Raw genomic sequence first — 22,084 nt, forward strand, 5'->3', positions numbered from 1 at the left:
TTACGACAAGCAGCCAACACCAAGAATGTGATGGATTGATTGCATTGCTGAATTCCTCTGCATTGCAGAACTGTTGGGTATACAATTTGTAATGTAATATAAATACATGGAGGGGATAAATGTGGCATGTCGATGCATGCTTTGTTAGTTTTGTTGCCTTATACATCATTTCTAAAGTCAGGAAATATCTGACAGAAACCTATGTCTCAATTTATATACACTTGTCAAGAATCAGCCATGCTGTCGCCTTCGGTCGCTGGGCGCAGTTCTGGTTTCTGTTCTTGTTCCGGACTCCTGATAAAGAAAGTAGAATCCCCACACACAAAAAGGGAAAAAGATCAAGAAAGTTAGATAATACATAGTTGGTGTTTTGAGAGACCTCCCCTAAGCCATGAGGTTTCCCATTTAAACCCTGACATGAGGAGCTTTTAAAATATAGCTGCTAGACAGCGATTTGAGATGCAGTAGAATCTGCAAAGAAGGTGTGCTTACATCCCAGAGTCCATTTTGACCGTGGTATGATTAGGCTCAGCACAAACAATTGCTTTGTCATCATCCACACTGTCCTGTGTAGGAAGAAACACAAATAAAGTAAACATGAAATGTTCAATTAAATAAGTTATATCATAGAACTAACGCACCATTTTACTCAGATTGGCGGGATGCTGCACCGTCATTTTGGGGGCATTCAAAGGACTTCTCAGAGTACCCTGAAATTATCTGAGGTTAAGTAGTAGTGACGTAGCAAATTGCTAGCAGGTGTCATAAACATCAACAGGTAATCGGTTAGGCAATTTGTAAAGCAGTTAAATTTGAAGAATTTGGTTAGATTCACGCATGCTGCTTTTGCTTTTTTTACATGCTTTAAAAAAACATAACACGCATCAAGGTTGCTAAAGTGAGGAAAGAACCTTATTTGCCCACATCAAGCCACAAGCATTACAGAGGGTCCTTGGGCCAGCCGGCCCCCGACGCATTGCTGGAGTAAGCCTTGAGCTGACACCACAATTTTGACAACTAGGAAAGCAAACCAACATTAGCCCATAATAAACACAGGGAAAAACCTTCTGTGTATGAAGTGATGGAACGTGATTTGCACGTACACATGTCATCACAACTCACTCACTGGGATTCTCGGAAATGATCATCCTCGCCATCGGCTGCAGAGACACAAGCTGCAGAAGAACTTGCAGCATCACCAAAATCTGCCCTTCCAGCAAACTGTCCTTTACGCCGTTTCATCCTGCCAGCGACAATTAATGAGTATATATGTTGTGCAATGTATCTATACCAATATAAAAAGATCCAAAGAGGCAGATCCAACAAATCCTGGCCATCAAATCAGGTCAATCCAACGACTCAGGTTGCTCCAATGGTGGGCGCTCAACACGTTTAGTGTGCAGTTAATATCATACCAAATATTAATGTCAATGCTAATCACATAATTAATACTCAAATAATATCCTACCTAATATTTACATGTAATTAATATATTACCTAATATCAACGTGCATTGCACGTACACAATTACTAGTGAAATAAATAATCCATAACGGACAAAAAATCTCAAGAGCAATCTCTTGACTACCAGATATGATTTTGTACCAGGAATAGTAAACAGAACACGACTACCTTCCAAGGTACAGTAAATCATAACTGTAGAAATCCAAATTAGTTTCTTTATTCGGCGCTGACTCATGTAAGCAGCAACGTGATATTCTTCCTAAACCAACAAACATCAAGAGCTTGATAACTAACTGCAATGAAGTGCTATAAAAATTGCCTTTGCTTCTGAGGACTATGAAAACCTATAGCAGCTACACACAAGTAGAATAGTAAAATGTACCAGAGCTAAACTGCTTTACTCCTAGTAAAAAAAAAGCCTCAGTGCACCAATATTCTCAGAATTAACATTCCATGATCCATATTTCCGGACTATTCCCTCTGTTCACTTCTATAAGACGTTTTAGATGGTTCAGGCAGCTTCTAAAACAGTTCAAAATCAGCTGTCTAAAACGTCTTATAAAAAGGAACGGAGGGAGTACATGTTACTAGTACTTAAACTTTTGCTCGGACATTGGTGATTGAGGAACTGTTCAACTTTTGCTCAGACATTGGTGATTGAGGAACTATTCAAGACTAACAAAATTGTCTCAGATTGGTAGGATAGACATCAAACCAAAGAGGCCAACGAATTAGGTAAAATTCTAGATTTGTGCCAAAAGAAGAATGTGGCATTACGAATGCAGAAAGCTGTGGTCTAAACATGTGATTAATAATCACGTCCTGCTTGCTTGTGGCATAACGAATGCAGAAAGCTGGAGTATATTCCCATTATGATCTAAATGTGTGATGACTAATCAAATCCTGCTTACTTCCATAATGTAAAAGAGCATTTGTACGCTAATAACTCTACGAAAGCACCTACAAGAGAATGGGCATGGATTGAGTCTGTACTTTTGGGCAACTTCCTTGCGCACTCCGTATCTTATTTTCTTATCAAAACATCTTTCCTTCCTCTTCTCACGGAACCTCATTAAGGAAGCAACCCTTTTGGCAGCCACAGTTGTACTCTGCAGACATGAGACAGAGCTTACAAACTAAAAGCATTCACACAACCTTGTTGTAGAGATTATAAAGCTGATGGTACCTTTTCACCATATGCAGTAGGCCCAGCCATGCTTACTAAACCAGGAGGCACCTCACACCCTCCAAGCACCAACAGAGCAGCTTGAACCTGTATAACACTAAGAAATTAATCAAGTAAACCAATTACAAATGACCATGAACTAATCACCAGAAACACTTGAACGATGATTTAACAAATAGTGATTTGATCATGTAATCACCCTTGAAACGTAATATGGTATGTCCAGAGACGTCTCTCCCGGTGGTGCCTAGCACTTATGAGCGTAGTGTTGTAATTTTGGGGTGTTGGCCCTTCCATGGGCTTGCACATAACTATTCCTTCGGTCAATGCATCAAGGCTCAAAGCTTTTTGTGTTTTGTCAAAGGAAAAAAAAACACACGCACACAAGCATAGAAAATGGACTTCCGTTTTTGTGCAATTCGGTATGACCACATAGGAGTGCATGGCCTACAAACATCATTAAGACGGTGAATCTTTTGTCAAAGAACCATCAAGAACCGTACCCTAACACTGAACTATGGCACCTGCAAAATCACTGACAGATGGATGGCCACGCAAATGCAATAAGGAATAACGTCAAGCAGAAGAAGAGAAAAGGGTAAGAAATTTAAAAACAGTACAAGGATAGCAACAGAACAGGGATGGCAGTTTCGGTTACATAAGACAACCAAACTTTGATAATCTCCATAAGAAAATTAAAAATTCATTCAAAACAATCATACTTCGCCAAGTCTGGCAGCATAAGCAAGCATGCATAAGCACATGAAAGAAAGAAGAATCATCTGAAATCTATCTAAGAAAATGGCACACTTTAGCAATCAAGCGCAGCAAACTCGATTCCAGTAAGATAGCATAGCCAAACTAATAAAAGTTAAATCAAATGTAAGCAAATATTAGCCCCTTTCCTAAAGCTCGAACGACAGAACAGTCACAGAGGACACATTCTTGGCGCAATTCAATTCAGCAAGGGCGCAAACAAACCCTCGCTGCTTCAAATATTCAATCTATCCACAGTACTTAACCGATTCCTCTGAAAGTTCAATCATCAACAGAACAACAACAGAACTAAAAAAAAACATTTCGACAGTACAATTCAACACATATTACTAGGCTGGAAATCGAGGGAGCTATCTCCATGACCGTGCAATTCGGCTGCAGGGAACATGAAAATCGATGGAATGATCGAAATCCACCAATAAACGTATGTTTCCTCGGCGCAATTCGCCCAACGCAGACAAAGTCAACGCGGCCGGCTCAACGAAAGCAATGGGAAAAAAATTGAAGCGAACGGTGCAGAAGGGGCGACCTTTTGGGGCGGGACGGGGTCGAAGACGTAGACCTCCCCCTGGTACACCAGCGTCAGCTGCTCCGAGGCCGCGCTCAGGAGCGCGTCCGCCGCCGCGGCGTCGTCGTCGCCGGAGGCGGCGGCGGCGTCCGCCAGCGGGGGATCCTGGCCGTCCGCCGCGGGCTCCGCCGCCATCGGCCGGGGATCGGACGGTTGGTATGGGCCGGGACCCGGGAGAGGCGGCCGGGCTCTCGGTTCGCGCGCACGTGTGCGGGATGGGTGGGAGCCCGCACGTGTGATGGATTATGTACGGGCCTGCGTGTCTGGTTGAGGAGAGCGTGTGCGTGAGGGCTGCGTATGGAAGAAAATCCTATGCGACCCGGGTCGTACGCCCACGTCATGAGACCCTTTCGAAAGGAGGACACTTGACAAAAGCTTTTTAATGTAAGCAATTAATTTTTTAATTAATTTCAGCAACAAATTGCTAATCACGTTCCGTCCGTCCCACTCTATTCCCCACGCCTCCTAGTCCTTTCAGCTTCTACTCCTATTCATCTTCTCTGTCTCTTCCATCTCGCCGGCGACGAGGCCGCACCATGGCGCAGCCGGACGACGGCGACGAGGCACCAGAGCAATCAACATATATGGCAGCACATCCATCGGGACCTCCTCTGCCCACATCTCCACTCATGGTGAGTGCAACCTTCTGCACGAGAAATTATATCCTTCTGAACCACGTTCGATTGATTTCAGTACTCTCGCAGCAGTCGCCGTGGAACATAGTTCCACCATGGACGAGCAGCGCAACAAGAAATGATCGGGAGTTTCAAGATGGAAATATGGCAGCCCATCCATCGGAACCTCCTCTACCCACACCTCCTCCACTGATGGTGAGTACAACTTGTTGCAAACAATATATAGTGAGCAGATTTAACACAAACATGTCTTTCTTCAGAAGCACGCATCTAAGTTTTGGTAAAGAACAGATTAATAGCATCAATCCTTTGTATAATTATTTATTTCTGAACCTTGTTTGAATGATTACATTACCCTTGCAGCAATCGCAGAACACAATTCCATCGAGGATGAGCAGGACAGCAAGGAACAATCAGGATTTGCAAGATGAAAATATTGTTCCAAGAGTTGGAAAGACCTTTCAGTGTGAGGAAGAGGCATATCAGTTTTACAATTCTTATGCTCAAACCAAAGGATTCAGCATTAGGAAGTGCCACCTTAAGCATAGAGGAGATGGGACTTTAAGTTCTAGATATTTTGTTTGTAGCAAGGCAGGTGTGAAGGGCACTCATCTGACACATGTAGCCAAGAAAGAACAAGCTAATTCGAGAACTGATTGCATGGCTCGTGTTCAATTCAGCATCACTCGGGAGGGTATTTGGAATGTGCAGAAAGTCATGCTCGATCACAATCATCAGCTTGTAAGTCCAGATAAGAGGCACATGCTTAGATCACAGCGTCAACTCTTAGATGCCGATCGCCATATGATTAAGCAGATGAGGACATCGGGAATTAAACAAGCTGAAATATATGATTTCTGTGAGCTTTGGTATGGTAAAGATGCAGTACCCTTCTTGCAAATGGATTGCAACAATTTTTTACGAAGTGAGCGCTCAAAGTATTTGGAAACCAAAGATGCTCAAACATTAACAGAGTATCTAAAGAACAAGCAAGCTGAGGACCCTTCGTTTTTCTACACCATGCAACTAGATGATGATGATGGCACAATAATGAATATCTTCTGGACCGATGGACAAGCTATCATGGATTACTCTGTCTTTGGAGATGCCATTTCCTTTGACACCACATTTTCAACAAATAAGTTTCAAATGCCATTCGCTCCGTTTATTGGTGTTAATCATCACAAACAGACTATTCTTTTTGGTGCAGCACTCTTATATAATGAAACTGCAGATACCTTTGAGTGGGTTTTTAGAACCTTCCTACAAGCTATGTCTGGTAAGCAGCCTGAGACAATATTCACCGATCAATGTGCTGCCATTATAAATGCTATTGGAAGGGTTTTTCCGGAAACACGACATCGTCTTTGTTTATGGCATTTGTACCAGAATGCCGCTAAACATCTAAGCCATGTAATTAGCGACCATCCTTTGTTCCTTAAAGAATTCAAAAGATGTGTGTATGAAGATAGATCAGTGGCACATTTTGAGAATAGATGGCACGAGCTCTTGGTTAAGTACCAGATTGGGGGAAATTCTTGGATAAACAATCTGTACAAGTTGCGTGAGAAGTGGGCTACTATTTATCGTCGGGAGTCTTTTAGTGCAGACATGACATCAACACAAAGGAGTGAAGGAATGAACAATGTGTTCAAGAAAACTTTCCGCAAAAGATTATGCCTTTCAGAATTGATACAAGCATATGAGAAGTGCATTGCTCGTCTTCGCCGGAAAGAAAAATACGAAGACTACAAGTCACGCCATACCAACCCAGTACTCTGTCTACCTAGCCTACCTTTGTTGAAGACTGCAGCGGAATCATATACCAGGACGCTCTATTCCGAGTTCGAAGAAGAATTCAAGAAGCAATTTAGTTTGTCATGTATTTTGCTGAGCACTGATTACACAGTTAGCACTTACAAGTTGACATCTTTTGAATACAAGAATGATGAAGCCATAGTGGCTTTTAATCCAACTACTTTGGAGATATGGTGTTCATGCAAGTTGTATTGCTGTATAGGTACGCAACATGCTTCCTCACTTCCTTAATATGATAGCCTTTGAAATTACTTTCTAAAATAGTTTTGAATGTTGTAGGTATATTATGCAAGCACACTCATAAGGTTTTGACCTGCTGCAATATCATCACCCTGCCAAGTCAGTTCATATTGAACAGATGGACAAAACATGCAAAACAAGAAATTTTTACTTCCAAACCGAATACCGATGATAGCCTAGACTCTATGTTTGCACATACTTCTCGAAAAATGATGTCACTTGCATTGAAGTGTAAAACTTCGAAGGAGGTTCTTACATATCTGAACGTTGGTATTGATAAGTTGGCTTTGGAAGCACATGAATTACTTGGCAATCTAAACTTAGATGAGGATGATGATTCTGAAAGTTCCTCCGAAATGAATGAATATGTTGCCAAGACAATGGTGCCATTCAAAGCTCCTGAACGAATAAAAGGTCCAATGAAAAAAAGATCAAAAGATGTTCTAGAGGGAGCAAAGAAAGGGAAAAAGAAAGGTACATTTAATTCTTATGTGTGAATAAGTAGCAAAGTTTCACTTCTATTTCTTATATTCACATAATGTGCAGGAAAAGGTACAAACCATCCAGCAAAGGAGTCGGTGCTTGTTCCATCTACAATTGGCCCTTCAGAATTCGCCGGTGCCAGTACTATATGTCCGCCTGTAGCCATGGCATTTGGAGAGTGCCCACCAGTTTCTGTTCCACCTATTCAAGGAGAATTTACAAGATTATTGCTTGAAGCTCATGGAGATGGCACAACATTGCCGGCTGCTCGTCAATTAGATTTCAGCGAAGATGCTAGCACATCAAGGTTTCAGCAGTGACGTATGTATCATACGCTGATTCTTGTTGTTTCCTTAAAGCTAGTTAGCTGGGCATGTCAGCTAAATGGTGTTATTAGCTATGTGCTTGTGTTGTTACCTGAATATTGGTGAACAAATATTTTCAAACCTTGTGCATTTGCCTCTTTGGCAAAATTGGAATGTTCTATTCTCTTATTCTGTAGCTATACTCATCAGGATGGTCAATCTTATTTCTCTGAAAGTAATGACTATATGCAATCTTATTCTGTAGCTATATTCATCAGGATGGTCAATCCTAAAGTGCAGTCATATTTTGCAAAATAGTCATGTACAAGCAACATTACACACAACAGCTTGTATTCTTGCCTTACAAAAAATCTCTTTTGTCAATTACCACGAATTTCTATTCACAGTGTACATCAAATTATTTTATACAACAGCAGCTCAATCACTGGCAAGATGTGCCAACTACAAAAAGTTGTACATGTATCAGTACCTCATCAAATCATTGACAAGATGAACAAACTACAGAATTTTGTACAAACTATAAAGTTCCTTCCTTTCGCACATTTATCCTTGGTCATCACTGGCAACATGAGCAGCTCAAATCGTTGGCAAGATGTACCCTTGGTCGTCACTGTTGGGGCTGTCTTCTTTGCACACTGTCAGGTCAGTCCAGCCGCGGGGGAGAGCACCGGGGGCGGCGGCCACAGCTGCGGCCGCGGCGAGCGAGCTCGAGAAGCGCCTCAGCCGCCGCGAGCGAGCTCGAGAAGCGCCTCAAGGGAGAGCAGCCGAGGCAGCGAGGGCGAAGGCGGCGGGGCGGCTCTGGCTGCCGCGGCGAGCGAGCGGAAGAAGATAAGGGGAATTGGGTTTTCGTGGTGGAGGTTAGGATTCAGGTTTTTTTTAGTGAAACAGAGCATAAATGTCGGAGCTGACGTATGTGGTTCGCTTTGCCAAGTGTTCTCCTCTCGAGAGGGTCTCACAACGTGGGCGTACGACCCGGGTCGCATGGGATTTTCTTCCGCTACGTATTTTGGGTTTCCGTTTCTAAACCGGGATAACGTCTCTTGGGTTTGACATGGTGGCGAAGTGAGGGACGGGTTCGACGCCATCATCTACTAATTCTTTTCTTGAAAAAACCTACGATCTATTCATCAGATATCATATAGCAGTGCAAAGAACACAAGAAGCAATAAAAATTACATACTTGTTTGTAGATCACCTAGCGACAACTACAAGCATTAGATTGAATCGAAGGCGTGCGGCGTGCCACCGTCATCACTCTTTTTCATCGGAGTTGGACAATCTTGTTGTAGTAGCCAGTCAGAAATTCGTCGTCATATCTATCCCTAATAATAAAGCATGGATTGACTCCGTGGGTTCACCATCACAATACGCTTCTTCACGAGAATTTATGCTTTCATATCCATTAATTTATTCTATTAAGTGAAAGAAAAAAACGATTCGACGGAAGCTCTCTCTCGCACGAGAACCAGAGACGCCCGGCGCTAGGGTTCCCTCCTCCACCGCGCCCCATCCCTCCGCTCCCAGCAACCCTCGCTACTCTCTCCCATCCCCTTGCAGTCGCCGTCGTAGTGCCCCGCCATTGGTCACGACGGAGACAGCTTCTGTCGCGCCGCTGGATCAACGGTGGCGGCTGGAGCTTGTCAAACGGCGCCGCTGGAGGTCAACGCGGCGACTCGAGTGGCTGGGGGTGGCGCGGCTGCTCGATGTAGAGCGGCGGGGGCGGCTGGATCGGCGGTGGCAGCTGGAGCTTGCAGAACGGCGGCGGCGGAGGCTGGAGCTTGTAGATCGGCGGGCCAACCTGAGCAACAGCTCCAAGGAGGACGCCACCAGGTGCCTGGTATGGCTGGGGGACCTCATCGACGCCAAGAAGTTGGCAGGCAGTGCTGCTGGCAGCGACACACTGCTCCTCCCTGTCGTTGGCGTGGCTACTGCAGGTACCACACAAATTAACCTTCCCCATAGTAATATTCGATCATTGTGAGTTTGCTGGAATTTGTACCACAAACATTGTCTGATAACATCAATCTGAATCTCTCAAGACAGGAAGAAAGAGAAAACATGATGAAAATTTGTTGCCGGTTTTAGCAGGCATGCTGGTGCTCACATGCTTATCCATTGTGATATGGGTTTGCAGGTCCAAAGACACAGTGTACTATGCTCATGCATATGTGACATAAACCAATTCTGCATTATGCTGCTCAATGCTCGCAAATACTGCAAAATTACTAGGCCTAGGAGATTTGAGCACTTGTGAAGGTTTTGGGACATGAAGCCCCATTGAAGGTTTTGAATTTTCAAAGCTTCAAAGATGTTGCAGCTGTGACAAACAATTTTCACCCATCATATATGATCGGACAAGGTGGTTTTGGCAACGTCCAATGTCGCCGCTGTGGAGTTCACTGGAAGAAGAACATCGGTCAAGCATTCCAATGTCGCCTCCGCCGAGTTCGCCACCGAGCCATCCAATGTCGCCTCTGCTGAGTTCACTGGAGGAAGAACATCCGCCGTCTGAACGTGCTACACCAGAGGTATGTATCAGCTTTTCCCAAATTAGTCCAACGTTGTGGTATGTATCAGCTTTTCCCAAATTAGGCCAACGTTGTTGGATATTGCTTCAATCAAAAACAATCTGTCAAACCTGGGCATGTACTAATGTTTCCTGCACTTTTTCTCTTTAATCTAAGCATCCAATCTATGTAAGTCGGGTGTTGCCTGTGCATTATATTACTCCATTGTTTGCCAGTCCATGTTTGCTCTCTGTTTGATTCAAATCCATGACCAAATAAGTTCATGAACAATTTTCTGCTTGATCCCTGTTTGACTAAAGTCTTAAAGATTCATATTTAGTTACATTGGCTCAGTGATTCAGAATAATATTTGAGAAGCTTCTCTGTTGGTTGGCATCCCTGATGGCAGTTGTAGAAATGTAGCTAATAAGGAAAGAGTGCCTCATAATTCATTGGATGTAGATCAATAGGGTGTAAAAGACTTTGAGTTTCTAACTTTCATAAAATTTACATGTGTACTCCCTCCGTCCCATAATGTAAGACCATTTTGCAAGCTTAACAGTATGTTGTGGTTGGTCCTTAAACTTGAACAATAAGTGTTTCAATTGAGGTTCAGGCCATATTTAATTAGCAACTAATTATCCTGTGGTCCTTCGGCCCTAATATATCCACAGTCTGACCATTGGATTGAATATCCATCAGAAGATTGTAGCCTTTCCTTGACTCCATGCCCTTTTCAAGTGGAGTTGCAGAAATGCAGAGTATGAATGGGGAAACGATCGTAGATGTCAACACCTACAGTATGGTTTATCTTGATAGAGATGCACTGGATTCTCAAGTAGTTTTAATTTTTTTTCTAGATAGCTCAACTAATTAAGCTTCTGCAATTCATGAAAAACAAAAAGGTGTCATGTCAGCTGCTCAAGCTAATCAAGTAACAAAAATAAAAGGGACCAGATGTCAGGTTCCATTAACCAAATGTTTCACATCTGTTAACCTATATCTTGATTGAGATGCACTGGGTTCACAAGTAGTTTTAGTGTTTTTTCTAGATAGCTAACAAAAGAAAGGTGTTCTATCAGCTGATCAAGCTAATTAAGTAAAAAGAATTAAAGGGACCAGTAGTCAGGTTCCATTAACTAAATGTGTCACATCTATTAACCTGTACTCATAGTAGCCCACGTTGTTCAATATTGCTTGGAGATTTGCCCTTTTTTTACAAATCAAAATCAGTCTTTGTAACCTGGCGTTTACTAAAGTTGTATGCACTTTTTTCTGTTTAATCTGGGTGTCCAATCTCTGTAAGTTGGGGCATTGCTTGTATTTTATATTAGGCGTTACCTATAATTTATATTAGTACAACGTTTGTCGGTCTGTGTTTAATTCTCTGTTTGCTCCCTATGGACAAATAAGTTATTTTTCTCCCAGTTTGATTCAAGTCTGAAATATGCATAGATGCTACACTTAAGTCAGTAAACGAACAAAAAAGTAGGAATGATCTTTTAGTCAGTTTTGTGTCACCGAGTAAATCTGTGCTCGAGATTACAATTACTTTGATCAGAGAAATTAAGAAAAATATCTGGAATCATCATCACCCCTTAACCGATCCGGCGGCAGGATGTAGAAATCCAATCTACTTGGTGGAGACATATTGGCATGTGATACCGTCCAACTAATAGTTGTTATATGCTTTCCATTGTGTTTGAATTTTTTTCTCTTGCATTGCCTGGACTACCTGATAGAAGCTCCTGTCAGCTAATATTATTATGACTAGAGCGGCAGGCATGTCCATATTCGGTGCTGCCAGCGACAAGCAATACAGGATAGGTTTTGTAAGTGCTAACATGGTAAATTAATAGGGATTATCTAATCTTTTTGTATTAAGGAGTTCTATACGTTTGCATCATGCAAAGATTATTATACTATTAATTAGTCTATACTGGAGAAGTCAAAGAGTATCATACTCACAGTCAGCTATGTAGTTGGAATATTTGTAACCACACACTAACCTAAAAGTTAGGCACACTAATTAAGTTTGATTTTTTTAACAGAAGGATTTTATTAATATGGCATTAAGCACACTTTACAAATAGCAGCTCGAGTGGCTGAGCACTCATTGTTGATATCTCATTACAGGTAGGACATCGTTCCAGATTAGTATCTAAACCTTGATTTGAATGTAGGCAAGTAGAGCTGCCAGGTTTATCTTGCACTTTGACAGCGAGTCTAGCCTGATGGTGTGCCTTGAAATCCAGACTCCTTTGCACTTTGATTATTCTGCATGGATGAAATGAAGGCGTGGTCTGGATAGCAGCTAAGATTGGCCGGATAGCCCACGGGCCTGCTTTAGTAACACCAGGTTCTACAACAGCTGAGGCAAGCATGGCAGAGTCTATCAAAACTTCAGATCCTGCACATGTAGTTGAGCTGCAATCTTCACCGCCAACAGCAGTCCATAAGCTTCTACCTGCAGAGCTGATGCTACTGGTGGCGACACAACAGAGATGTATACATGTTCGGTATGTTGCCCGTTAATTTGTAAGAAAACACCTATGTCGGCCTTTGCTACAGCTTGTCCGGGCTCCAATGACCAAGATGCATCTGAGTATATTTGTGTACCTAATAAATCTATTGTAGACTGAGAAGTAACAACACTAGAGAGCTTTAGCTGTTCTGGCTGACTGTGATCTTCCTTCGAGTTGAATCGTGAACCTGTAACTCCTTAATCAGTGAAATGTACAATGCACAATATCAAACTGTTCTTATCTTATTCATCTCCTCCCAATTCCACAATCATTTTTTGTTATTAATTTCACCACAATAGAATTATTGTAATAGTGTGCATCTTCGTGATTTTATATATTTGCCTGTGTGGTTACTCTGTTTAACAAAGTAATTTGCTTGATGCGCTTAGAAATATTACTGTTATATATGGTGTGTGACTTGCATGGTTTAATTTGGTACATTTTCGTTACTACTAAACTTAGACATACATGTTCACTGAGGACGAACGGTCATTATCGACTTTGAAATTATCAAATATGTGGAAGCTATGTTTCATCTCCTGAGGTGTATCCCTAGCAGGATCTTCCTAGGTAGTCAAATGTACAATGTATAAAAATTTGAAGGACGAAATTAAAGGACAATGGCATAAATGGTAAACCTAGGCATCATCAGAAGGTGAATATCCTGATGGAGAAACGAAAGAGAGGGGGCGAAATTAAAGGACAGTGGCATATTAAACTACAAACCACAATAAGATCAGAAGGAGAAGATGGGAGATAGATATAAGTGGCAACACGAATGAGTCGCTTGGTGCATACGAGGATTTTGTTCTCCCGTTGCAACACACGGGCTCTTTTGCTAGTAAGGTCTCAAAAACCAACGTACCAAAACAACAACCGCCACCATGAAGAGAGGTGTATATTGAAAGGATCCAACTTGTAGGCACAAGAACACAGACGAATGAAGATCGGATGCACGCGGATCCATTCAAGATAAACACCGATTGAATCTCGTGAGATCCGCTGGAGACACACCTCCACACGCCCTTCGAAGACACATTACACACCACAGGGAGGAGAGCAAGGTGGGAAGAAGCTTATTCCATCTTCAGACCTATCGCCACCTCAACTTCCTAAACATGACACAAACCGTAAACAGATTAAAGAAACACTTGAAGACAAAGCATGAGCCCTCCCACCGGCAAAGGGCCAGGATCCACCACGCCTTCATGGCCTTAAGGTCACATAAGACAAGACAGATTGGCGGCATCATCGACGGGTGACAAGGAATCCTATACGCCTTGGAGCCTTTCTTTCTTCCTTGCCATTGTCTAATTCGCTATGCTCTCCTTAATTTTGAGAGCCCTCTCGATTGAGGTGTTCAATTTTTTGATTGTTCATGATTTTGATCGGGTCAACTATCTCTCAATGAGCTCTCTCATTCAAGTGAGATATTTAATTTTATTTTGACTCGCCAAAGATTCTTAAATTAATCGGTACTAACCAACCTCCAAAAACATAGCAGCCATGTGCACCCTCTCACCATCTAAAAAAAGAAGTGCCAACTCAAAAAAATGCTAACATGTGACCACCAAAACAAGAAACTTCTCCACATAAGTATTGGTTGATTACCATATAACATAAAATCACACCGCCAATGAAGCCCGTTATATAAAAAGAACACTTCATCATCTTCCTCACACGTCAAACCATTTTGTATCTTAATAAAATCCCAGCAACACCAACTGCGTAGAAGTACGTCCAAACCTTCTAGTTTAAGGTGAAATCAAACTAAAACAACAACGGCTCGTGGACTTGGCTCCAACACTTGGGTCGGATTTTCATTTAGCTCTTTTTAAAGAGTCAGTGCTCGTATAGTAAAGTTGTCCAACTTTTGCAAGACAATTCTTACAAAAGCAGGAAAAAAAAGAAAACACATGTTATGGGTATGTCGACATCGTCTTCCTCTTGCACTAGCATGTACCGTCTTTCCCAAGGATATGCTCATACATGTGTCATCAGCACACGTAGAAACTCCCTATAAATAAAAAACATGCGGCACACTGTTAGCAAAGCTTGATGCCGCTGGATCGCCTTGACTAAACCCTAGCCAGATTTAGGGCGGCCCAAAAATGGCTAACTTCAATCTAGGGGTACCACCACCTCATTAGCGTCTGAAAGCACCCAAAGGCGAGGAGAGCCGACAACGAGGACATTTATGCGGAAACTCTATCCACCTTTCTTTTGAGAGAGGTGAGAACGAGATAGCAAAACGATCTTTCGATTTACTTTTTGGCATAAGCCATATTTAGATTTAGATTTTGGCATAGGCCATATTTCGGTTTTGTTTTTGGCATGGGCCAAACATACATCATGTTCATAATAATGGCCAACTTTGTAAAAACACACACACACACAAATATTCCTAAAGGGAGAATGAGAATAGTAACATATGCATGCGTGAAAAAATCAATAAGATAGTCAAAAGTGATAGTGCTAAGGCAATCGTCAAGCAACCAAATCGAGATAGGTTAGTTCTTACCACATGGGTTTGATGAATGTCCATATGGCAACAGTGCACCCCTGCTCCTCGAAACATCCTCAAAGCATCTGAAGGCATTAAAATCCCGTCACTTCACAACATGTTTTTCACCATACTCTACTAATCTTCACTCTTTTGGTTTTCTTGGTCTCTAGTTTCTCATTCAGGATCTTGCTTTTCATGATTCTCATCTCCGTATTCGTGATTTTTGTGAAAGAACCAAACCCATGCTGGTAAAACTCATGATTTTGGAATGGCATGGTAGTTAGGGTGTGTTTGGATTTGGGCCAACTCCTTCCAAGCCAAAAAATTGGCGTTGACTATGTGCTACACACCTGTTTTGATGGGAGCCAAGTATATATTTGGCTTGCCCATACTACAACCGTTACTGTAATTCGTATTTATACCCATTCCTCGACCAGATGTGTGTGCCAATGAGTTGGCGGGGCTAGCAGTCCAAATATATATGATCTTTATTTTGTTGGCTACAAATTATTGATGTGTACTACACAAGTCATAGCCTTTTAGAGCATCTCCAACAACCGCACTATATAAGCGCCGCGCTGAAAAATTAGCGTTTTTTGCGCGCGCTACCACTCCAGACGCTCCAGCGAAGGCGCAAAAATCGCGCGCGCGGCATATCTAGTTCAGCGCGTGGGCCGAAACACCATCACGCGTCGCTTTTTTCTGCGCCCACTCCCGCGCGCTGGACTCTTGAGCACTCGCTCGCAACTCCATCCACCCCATCCATCCGCGGCGCCGCCGCCGCCCGCGCCGCCTAGCGACCGTTCCGACGCTTCCCCGGCCTATCCCCGCGCCGCGGCGGCTTCCTCCGCCTCCCTCTAGTCACCGCCGCCCCTCGCGTGCGGCGGTCCTCCGACGAACAGCGTGCGGCCGCTCGGCGCCCGCAAGGTGTTCGACAAAACGCCCGCAAGGTATGTATTGCTCAAACTTCATGAATTTGGTGCATGTTGACTGTAGTTTCTATAGCCTAGTATTCAACATTGTAGATGAGTTCGTCGTATGATTCTTCCGAAGAAGAATTTGATATGGAAGAGGAGGAGGATCTTGCAATGATCCTAGCTATGCACATCAATAAAAAACCGAGGCACGGTGGTTCGGTTATGGGTCGGCAAAAAATTTGGAGGGATACAATCGATGCCCACAACAGAATGATCAAGCATTATTTTGTGGAGAATCCCACATATCCGGAGTCGTACTTTCGTCGCCGGTTTAGGATGAGCACCGAGTTGTTCAGGCGCATTGCAGAGAAACTAGCGAGCCATGAGCGGTTTTTTCAGCAAAGGAGGAATCCCACCGGAGAGCTCGGGCATAGCACCTTTCAGAAGGTGACAGCCGCTTTGCGTATGTTGGCATCCGGTATCCCAGCTGATCTAGTTGATGATCACTTGGCTATGGGTGAGAGCCAAGCCATCATGTGTGTCAAGCGCTTCGCAGTCGGAATTGTCCAAGTGTTTGGCCAGGAGTATTTGAGATCTCCCAATGCTGAAGACGCCACAAGGCTATTGGAGATGAACAAAGCTCGCGGCTTCCCAGGTATGCTTGGATCAATAGATTGCATCCATTGGAGTTGGAAGAATTGTCCAAAGGCATGACATGGGCAATTCCACGGCCAATAAAAGGGTTCCACTATAATCCTTGAAGCGGTGGCCGATCAAGCGACTTGGATTTGGCATGCATTCTTTGGAATGCTTGGATCTTTGAATGATATCAATGTTGTCAACTGGTCACCACTCATGAATAAGATTGCAAATGGTGATTTGTCACTGGTGTAGTTTGTAGCAAATGGACGCACATACAACTATGGCTATTATCTTGCGGATGGCATCTACCCAAAGTGACAAATATTTGTGAAGCCATTGAAAAAACCGGAAGGTAAGAAAAATCTTGATTTCCACAATGCTCAAGCAGCGGCTAGAAAAGATGTGGAGAGAGATTTTGGGATTTTGTAAGCCCAATTTACTATTGTGGGAGGACCGGCTAGATTTTGGGATCAAAAAATGCTTTGGTACATCATGCACACTTGTGTGATCATGCACAACATGATCATTGAGAATGAGCGTGGCCAAGATGTAGACTACTCTCAGTATGAGCTCTTGGGACATCCCGTGCGAGTGCGACGAAGGGCTGAAAGGGTGGCCCGTTTTGCTGCATCCTATCATGCCATTCGACGTCCCGCAACGCATGATGATCTTCAGAAGGATCTCATTGAGGAGTGGTGGGCATGGAATGGACGACAAAGAGCATCATGATTTGTGCGTTCGATGTTGTATTGTTGAACTATTTGTTGTGTTATTGCACTATTTGTTGTATTGAACGATAAACTGTTTGTTTGAGTTGTAATAACGAAATTGAACTATTTATTGTTGATTTATTTTGTTTGTGTTCAATCTTTTTGCTTGTGTCTGGAATGCATATGTTGTTTGTGCGAGAGTCGCGCGCGCTGCTGGAGCTGCGCGCGCTGCATTTTAGCGCCGCTGCTGGAATCAGCGCTGCTCGCCGCACCAAACCAGGCGATGGGCGCGCGACAAAGTAGTTTTTAGCGTGCGGCGCGTTCAGTGGTTGTTGGAGATGCTCTTAGGTGCACAAGGTAGACATGTGGCAGGAGAGATCCCTTGCGACTAGTCGAAAGCGATTTACAGCCACCTCAAAAGTGCAAGGTGGTGGAGCCAGTCCAGGCGCTGGCTGATGGAGGTATCGCAAGGCAAAAGCACCCCCATCACCCATGGTCACACTAGGCGTGGTGGTCGACCCCAAGTCAGGGTACAACTGGGATGCATGTTGGATAGCGACCGAGGGGTGGAGTAATAGTAGATGCAAAATCGTTGTGGTCTACTTACCATGAACGTAATGCCTATGTATTGATCATGCCATAAATAATGTCATAAATATGCGATTTTCTATCAATTGCCCAACATTAATTTTATCCACCGCCGTAATGCTCATGAGAGAGATGCCTCTAGTGAAAGCTATGGCCCCTGGGTCCATTCATATCATATTTACTAAAACCCTAAAATACTTTGCTGCAATTATTTATCTTTTATTTTGTTTTGCAATTTATCTAACAATCATTATGAGAATAAATCTTTGCAATTAACGAGTACAAGGGGGTTGTAAACCCTCTTGTTCGCGTTGGGTGCAAGTATTTGTTTTGTATGTGTGCATGTACCATTTTATATTTGTTTGTGTGAATCTCCTACTGGTTTGATAAAAATTGGTTCTTAACTAAGAGAAAAACTCTCTGCTACTAAACTACATCACCCTTCCTCTTCGGGGGAATCCCAACGGCTATCGCAAGTAGGAGCAGCCTCCAGTTCCGCCTGACGTGGCGGTACTGCCATTGGTCTAGGCGGATCTAATGGACGCAGCAGTATGACTCGAGCAGAGCCGCGTGCTCTGCCACATCCACGTCCGGCGCGGTCTCCCTACCGACATTGAGTCGCCCCTCTGCTTGCTGGTGTTCATGACAAACAGAGTAACACTTTAAGCAAGATGACATGATGTAGACAAACTAAACTCAAACAATATTATTAAACCCCGTCGTTTTATCCTTAATGGCAACAATACAAATACGTGCCGCGCTACCCCTTCTTCCACGAGATGAGCGCAAGATTGAACTCATTACAAAGCACCTCTCCGCTGAAGATAAATCAATCTAGTTCGCCAAACCAAGCGGATAAATCGGAGAGAAATACAAAGCTATAATAATCATGCATAATAAAGTTCAGAAGAGACTCAATTACTTTCGATGAATAATCTGATCATAAACCCACAATCCATCAGATCCCAACAAACACACCGCAAAAGAAGATTACATCGGATAGAACTCCATGGAGATCACGGAGAACATTGTATTGAAGATCAAAGAGAGAGAAGAAGCCATCTAGCTACTAGCTATGGACCCATAGGTCTGTGGTGAACTACTCACACATCATTGGTAGGGTAGCAAGGTTGATGTAGAAGCCCTCCGTGATCGATTCATCCAGAGTACCGGAAAATGCCTCTAGATGGGATTGTGGAAGAACGGAGACTTGCGGCAGCGGATAAAATGTTTCAAGTGGCTCTCTGGGGGTTTATCAATATTTGAGAATTATAGAAGTGGAATTAGGTCAGACGGAGCCATATGGGGCCCATAGGTAACAGGGCGCGCCTACCCCTAGGGCGCGCCCTTTTACCTTGCCGTATTCTTGTTTGTCATCTGGTCTCCTCCCAAAGCTTCTAGGGTATCTTTTGTCTAGAAAAAATCGTCAAAAAAATTCGTAGCGTTTGGACTCCGTTTGCTACTGATTTTCTTAAAAACCAAAAACAAGCAGAAAACATGAACTGACACTAGGCACTGGGTTAATAGGTTAGTCCAAAAATAATATAAAATGCATAATAAAGCATATAAAGTATCCAAGATTGATAATATAATAGCATGAAACAATAAAAAAATATAGATACATTGGAGACATATCAGCCTGCCCCTCTCGGAACTTCTTCTCCCGCACCATGTTCATGTAATGGGCACGTGCCTCGCCGACGGTCATGGAAATGCACCACTGACGGTGGCACCGACGACGAGGATTCCTTCGGCTCGTCGTTGGCCATGTCCTCCATTGGGGCGTCGTCGGCCTCAGGCTGCCTTCCGGCCTGCTAGCCGACAACAATGGCGGCCATCTCCTTCTTCTGCTCCCGCGACAGTCCGTCCCAGAGAGCTTTGGCGTGGGAGGAGGTGATACGTCTCCGTCGTATCTATAATTTTTGATTGTTCCATGCCAATACTCTACAACTTTCATATACTTTTGGCAACTTTTTATACTATTTTTGGGGACTAACATATTGATCCAGTGCCCAGTGCCAGTTCCTGTTTGTTGCATGTTTTTTGTTTCACAGAAAATCCATATCAAACGGAATCCAAATGGGATAAAAATGGACGGAGAATATTTTTGGAATATTTGGAGAATATTGGAAGAAAATCAACGCGAGACGGTGCCCAAGGTGGCCACGAGGCAGGGGGTGCGCCCCTGACCCTCGTGGGCCCCTCATAAGGCGGTTGTTGCTATTCTTTTGCCGCAAGAAAGCTAATTTTAAGGAAAAATTCTCGGCGAAGATTTCAGTCCAATCGGAGTTATGGATCTCCATATATATGAAACGGTGAAAGGGCAGACATACGAGAACGCAGAAACAGAGAGAGACAGAGAGACAGATCCAATCTCGGAGGGGCTTTCGCCCCTCCCATGCCATGAAGGCCAAGGACCAGAGGGAAAACCCTTCTCCCATCTAGGGAGGAGGTCAAGGAAGAAGAAGGAGAAGAAGAAGAAGGGGGCCCTCTCCCCTTCTCTTCCGGTGGCGCCGGAACGTTGCCGTGGCTATCATCATCATCACCGCGATCTTCACCAACACCTCTGCCATCTTCACCAACATCTCCATCATCTTCCCCCTCTATATACAGCGGTCCACTCTCCCGCAACCCGTTGTACCCTCTATTTGAACATGGTGCTTTATGCTTCATATTATTATCCAATGATGTGTTGCCATCCTATGATGTCTGAGTAGATTTTCGTTGTCCTATCGGTGGTTGATGAATTGCTATGATTGATTTAATTTGCTTGTGGTTATGTTGCTGTCCTTTGGTGCCCATCATATGAGCGTGCGCGTGGATCACACCATAGGGTTAGTTGTATGTTGATAGGACTATGTATTGGAGGGCAAGAGTGACAGAAGCTTCAGCCTAGCATAGAAATTGATGCATACATGATTGAAGGGGGACCAATATATCTTAATGCTATGGTTGGGTTTTACCTTAATGAATGTTAGTAGTTGCGGATGCTTGCTAATAGTTCCAATCATAAGTGCATAGAATTCCAAGTCAGGGATGACATGCTAGCAGTGGCCTCTCCCACATAAAACTTGCTATCGGTCTAGTAAAGTAGTCAATTGCTTAGGGACAATTTCGCAACTCCTACCACCACTTTTCCACACTCGCTATATTTACTTTATTGTTTCTTTATCTAAACAGCCCCTAGCTTTATTTACTTGCTCTTTATTATCTTGCAAACCTATCCAAAAATACCTACAAAGTACTTCTAGTTTCATACTTGTTCTAGGTAAAGAGAACGTCAAGCATGCGTAGAGTTGTATCGGTGGTCGATAGAACTTGAGGGAATATTTGTTCTACCTTTAGCTCCTTGTTGGGTTCGACACTCTTACTTATCGAAAACGGTTGCGATCCCCTATACTTGTGGGTTATCAAGACCTTTTTCTGGCGCCGATGCCGGGGAGCCATAGCGTCGGGTGAATATTCTTGTGTGTGCTTGTTTGCTTTATCACTAAGTAGTTTTTATTTTGTGCTCTTGTTTTCTACCTTTAGTTATGGGTAGGAAACACAAAATACCAAAAAAATTAGTTGTACCTACTGAACCAATGGTTGAAGAACCACTCAAAATCTATCACAGTCCTGAAGCTTATTACTTGGATCATCTTCGATCCCTTTGTGCTCGTGCTAAAACCCCAACTAGCTTAGTTGAGGGAAAATCTTTAGATGAGCATGCTTGTTATGTGCGACACCGCGTATCTAAAAAAGGGAAACGTTTACTGGATCAAATTCATCGTTTGCAATGCTATGCTTGGAATTTATGCGAAATATATGATATTACTTGTTGTTCTGAAGACCCTAAGAAACACCTTCCCTACCAATGTTTGTTTAGTGATAATGGAATCGTATCTTCTTATGCTAAGGGTGTTTATAATTACTATGATGTTCAACAAATTGAAGAATTTGTTGCTTTTAAGGGTGCTTATGAAATTGCTTCTTTGATTGAAAAGTATGATGCTACTCTTTACAAATCTGAAAATTTTGCCATACTTGAATATTGTTATGAGAATTATGCTTCTAATTCCTATGTTAAACCATATATCGAGGTCTCCTCCGCTGTCCAAGAAGAGACTAATATTTTGCAGGAGTCTATGGAAGAAGAAATTGATGAAACTGTGAGCTCATTGGATGAAAAATATGATGAGGAGAGCGAAGA

General features: G+C 43.0%; 2 protein-coding genes across 2 annotated transcripts; one reads left to right on the plus strand and one right to left on the minus strand.

The window, feature by feature from the left end:
* LOC125550529 (GATA transcription factor 19-like) lies at positions 1–4,252 on the minus strand. Its single transcript, XM_048713553.1, has 8 exons — positions 3,957–4,252; positions 2,651–2,737; positions 2,458–2,573; positions 1,127–1,243; positions 912–1,017; positions 642–710; positions 493–566; positions 1–294 (listed from the first exon to the last, which is right to left on the minus strand). The coding sequence occupies exons 1-8, from the start codon at positions 4,128–4,130 to the stop codon at positions 225–227; spliced, it is 813 nt and encodes a 270-aa protein (XP_048569510.1). The 5' UTR covers positions 4,131–4,252; the 3' UTR covers positions 1–224.
* A 262-nt stretch (positions 4,253–4,514) lies between these two features.
* On the plus strand, positions 4,515–7,491 carry LOC147974704 (protein FAR1-RELATED SEQUENCE 5-like). The gene is made up of 4 exons (XM_087519539.1): positions 4,515–4,825; positions 4,994–6,650; positions 6,728–7,162; positions 7,235–7,491. The coding sequence occupies exons 1-4, from the start codon at positions 4,532–4,534 to the stop codon at positions 7,489–7,491; spliced, it is 2,643 nt and encodes an 880-aa protein (XP_087375665.1). The 5' UTR covers positions 4,515–4,531.
* The last annotated feature ends 14,593 nt before the right edge of the window (positions 7,492–22,084 follow it).

This window comes from Triticum urartu, chromosome 4A (assembly GCF_056163025.1).
Source record: "Triticum urartu cultivar PI428250 chromosome 4A, HENAU_Tu73, whole genome shotgun sequence".
Taxonomy (NCBI): Eukaryota; Viridiplantae; Streptophyta; class Magnoliopsida; order Poales; family Poaceae; genus Triticum; species Triticum urartu.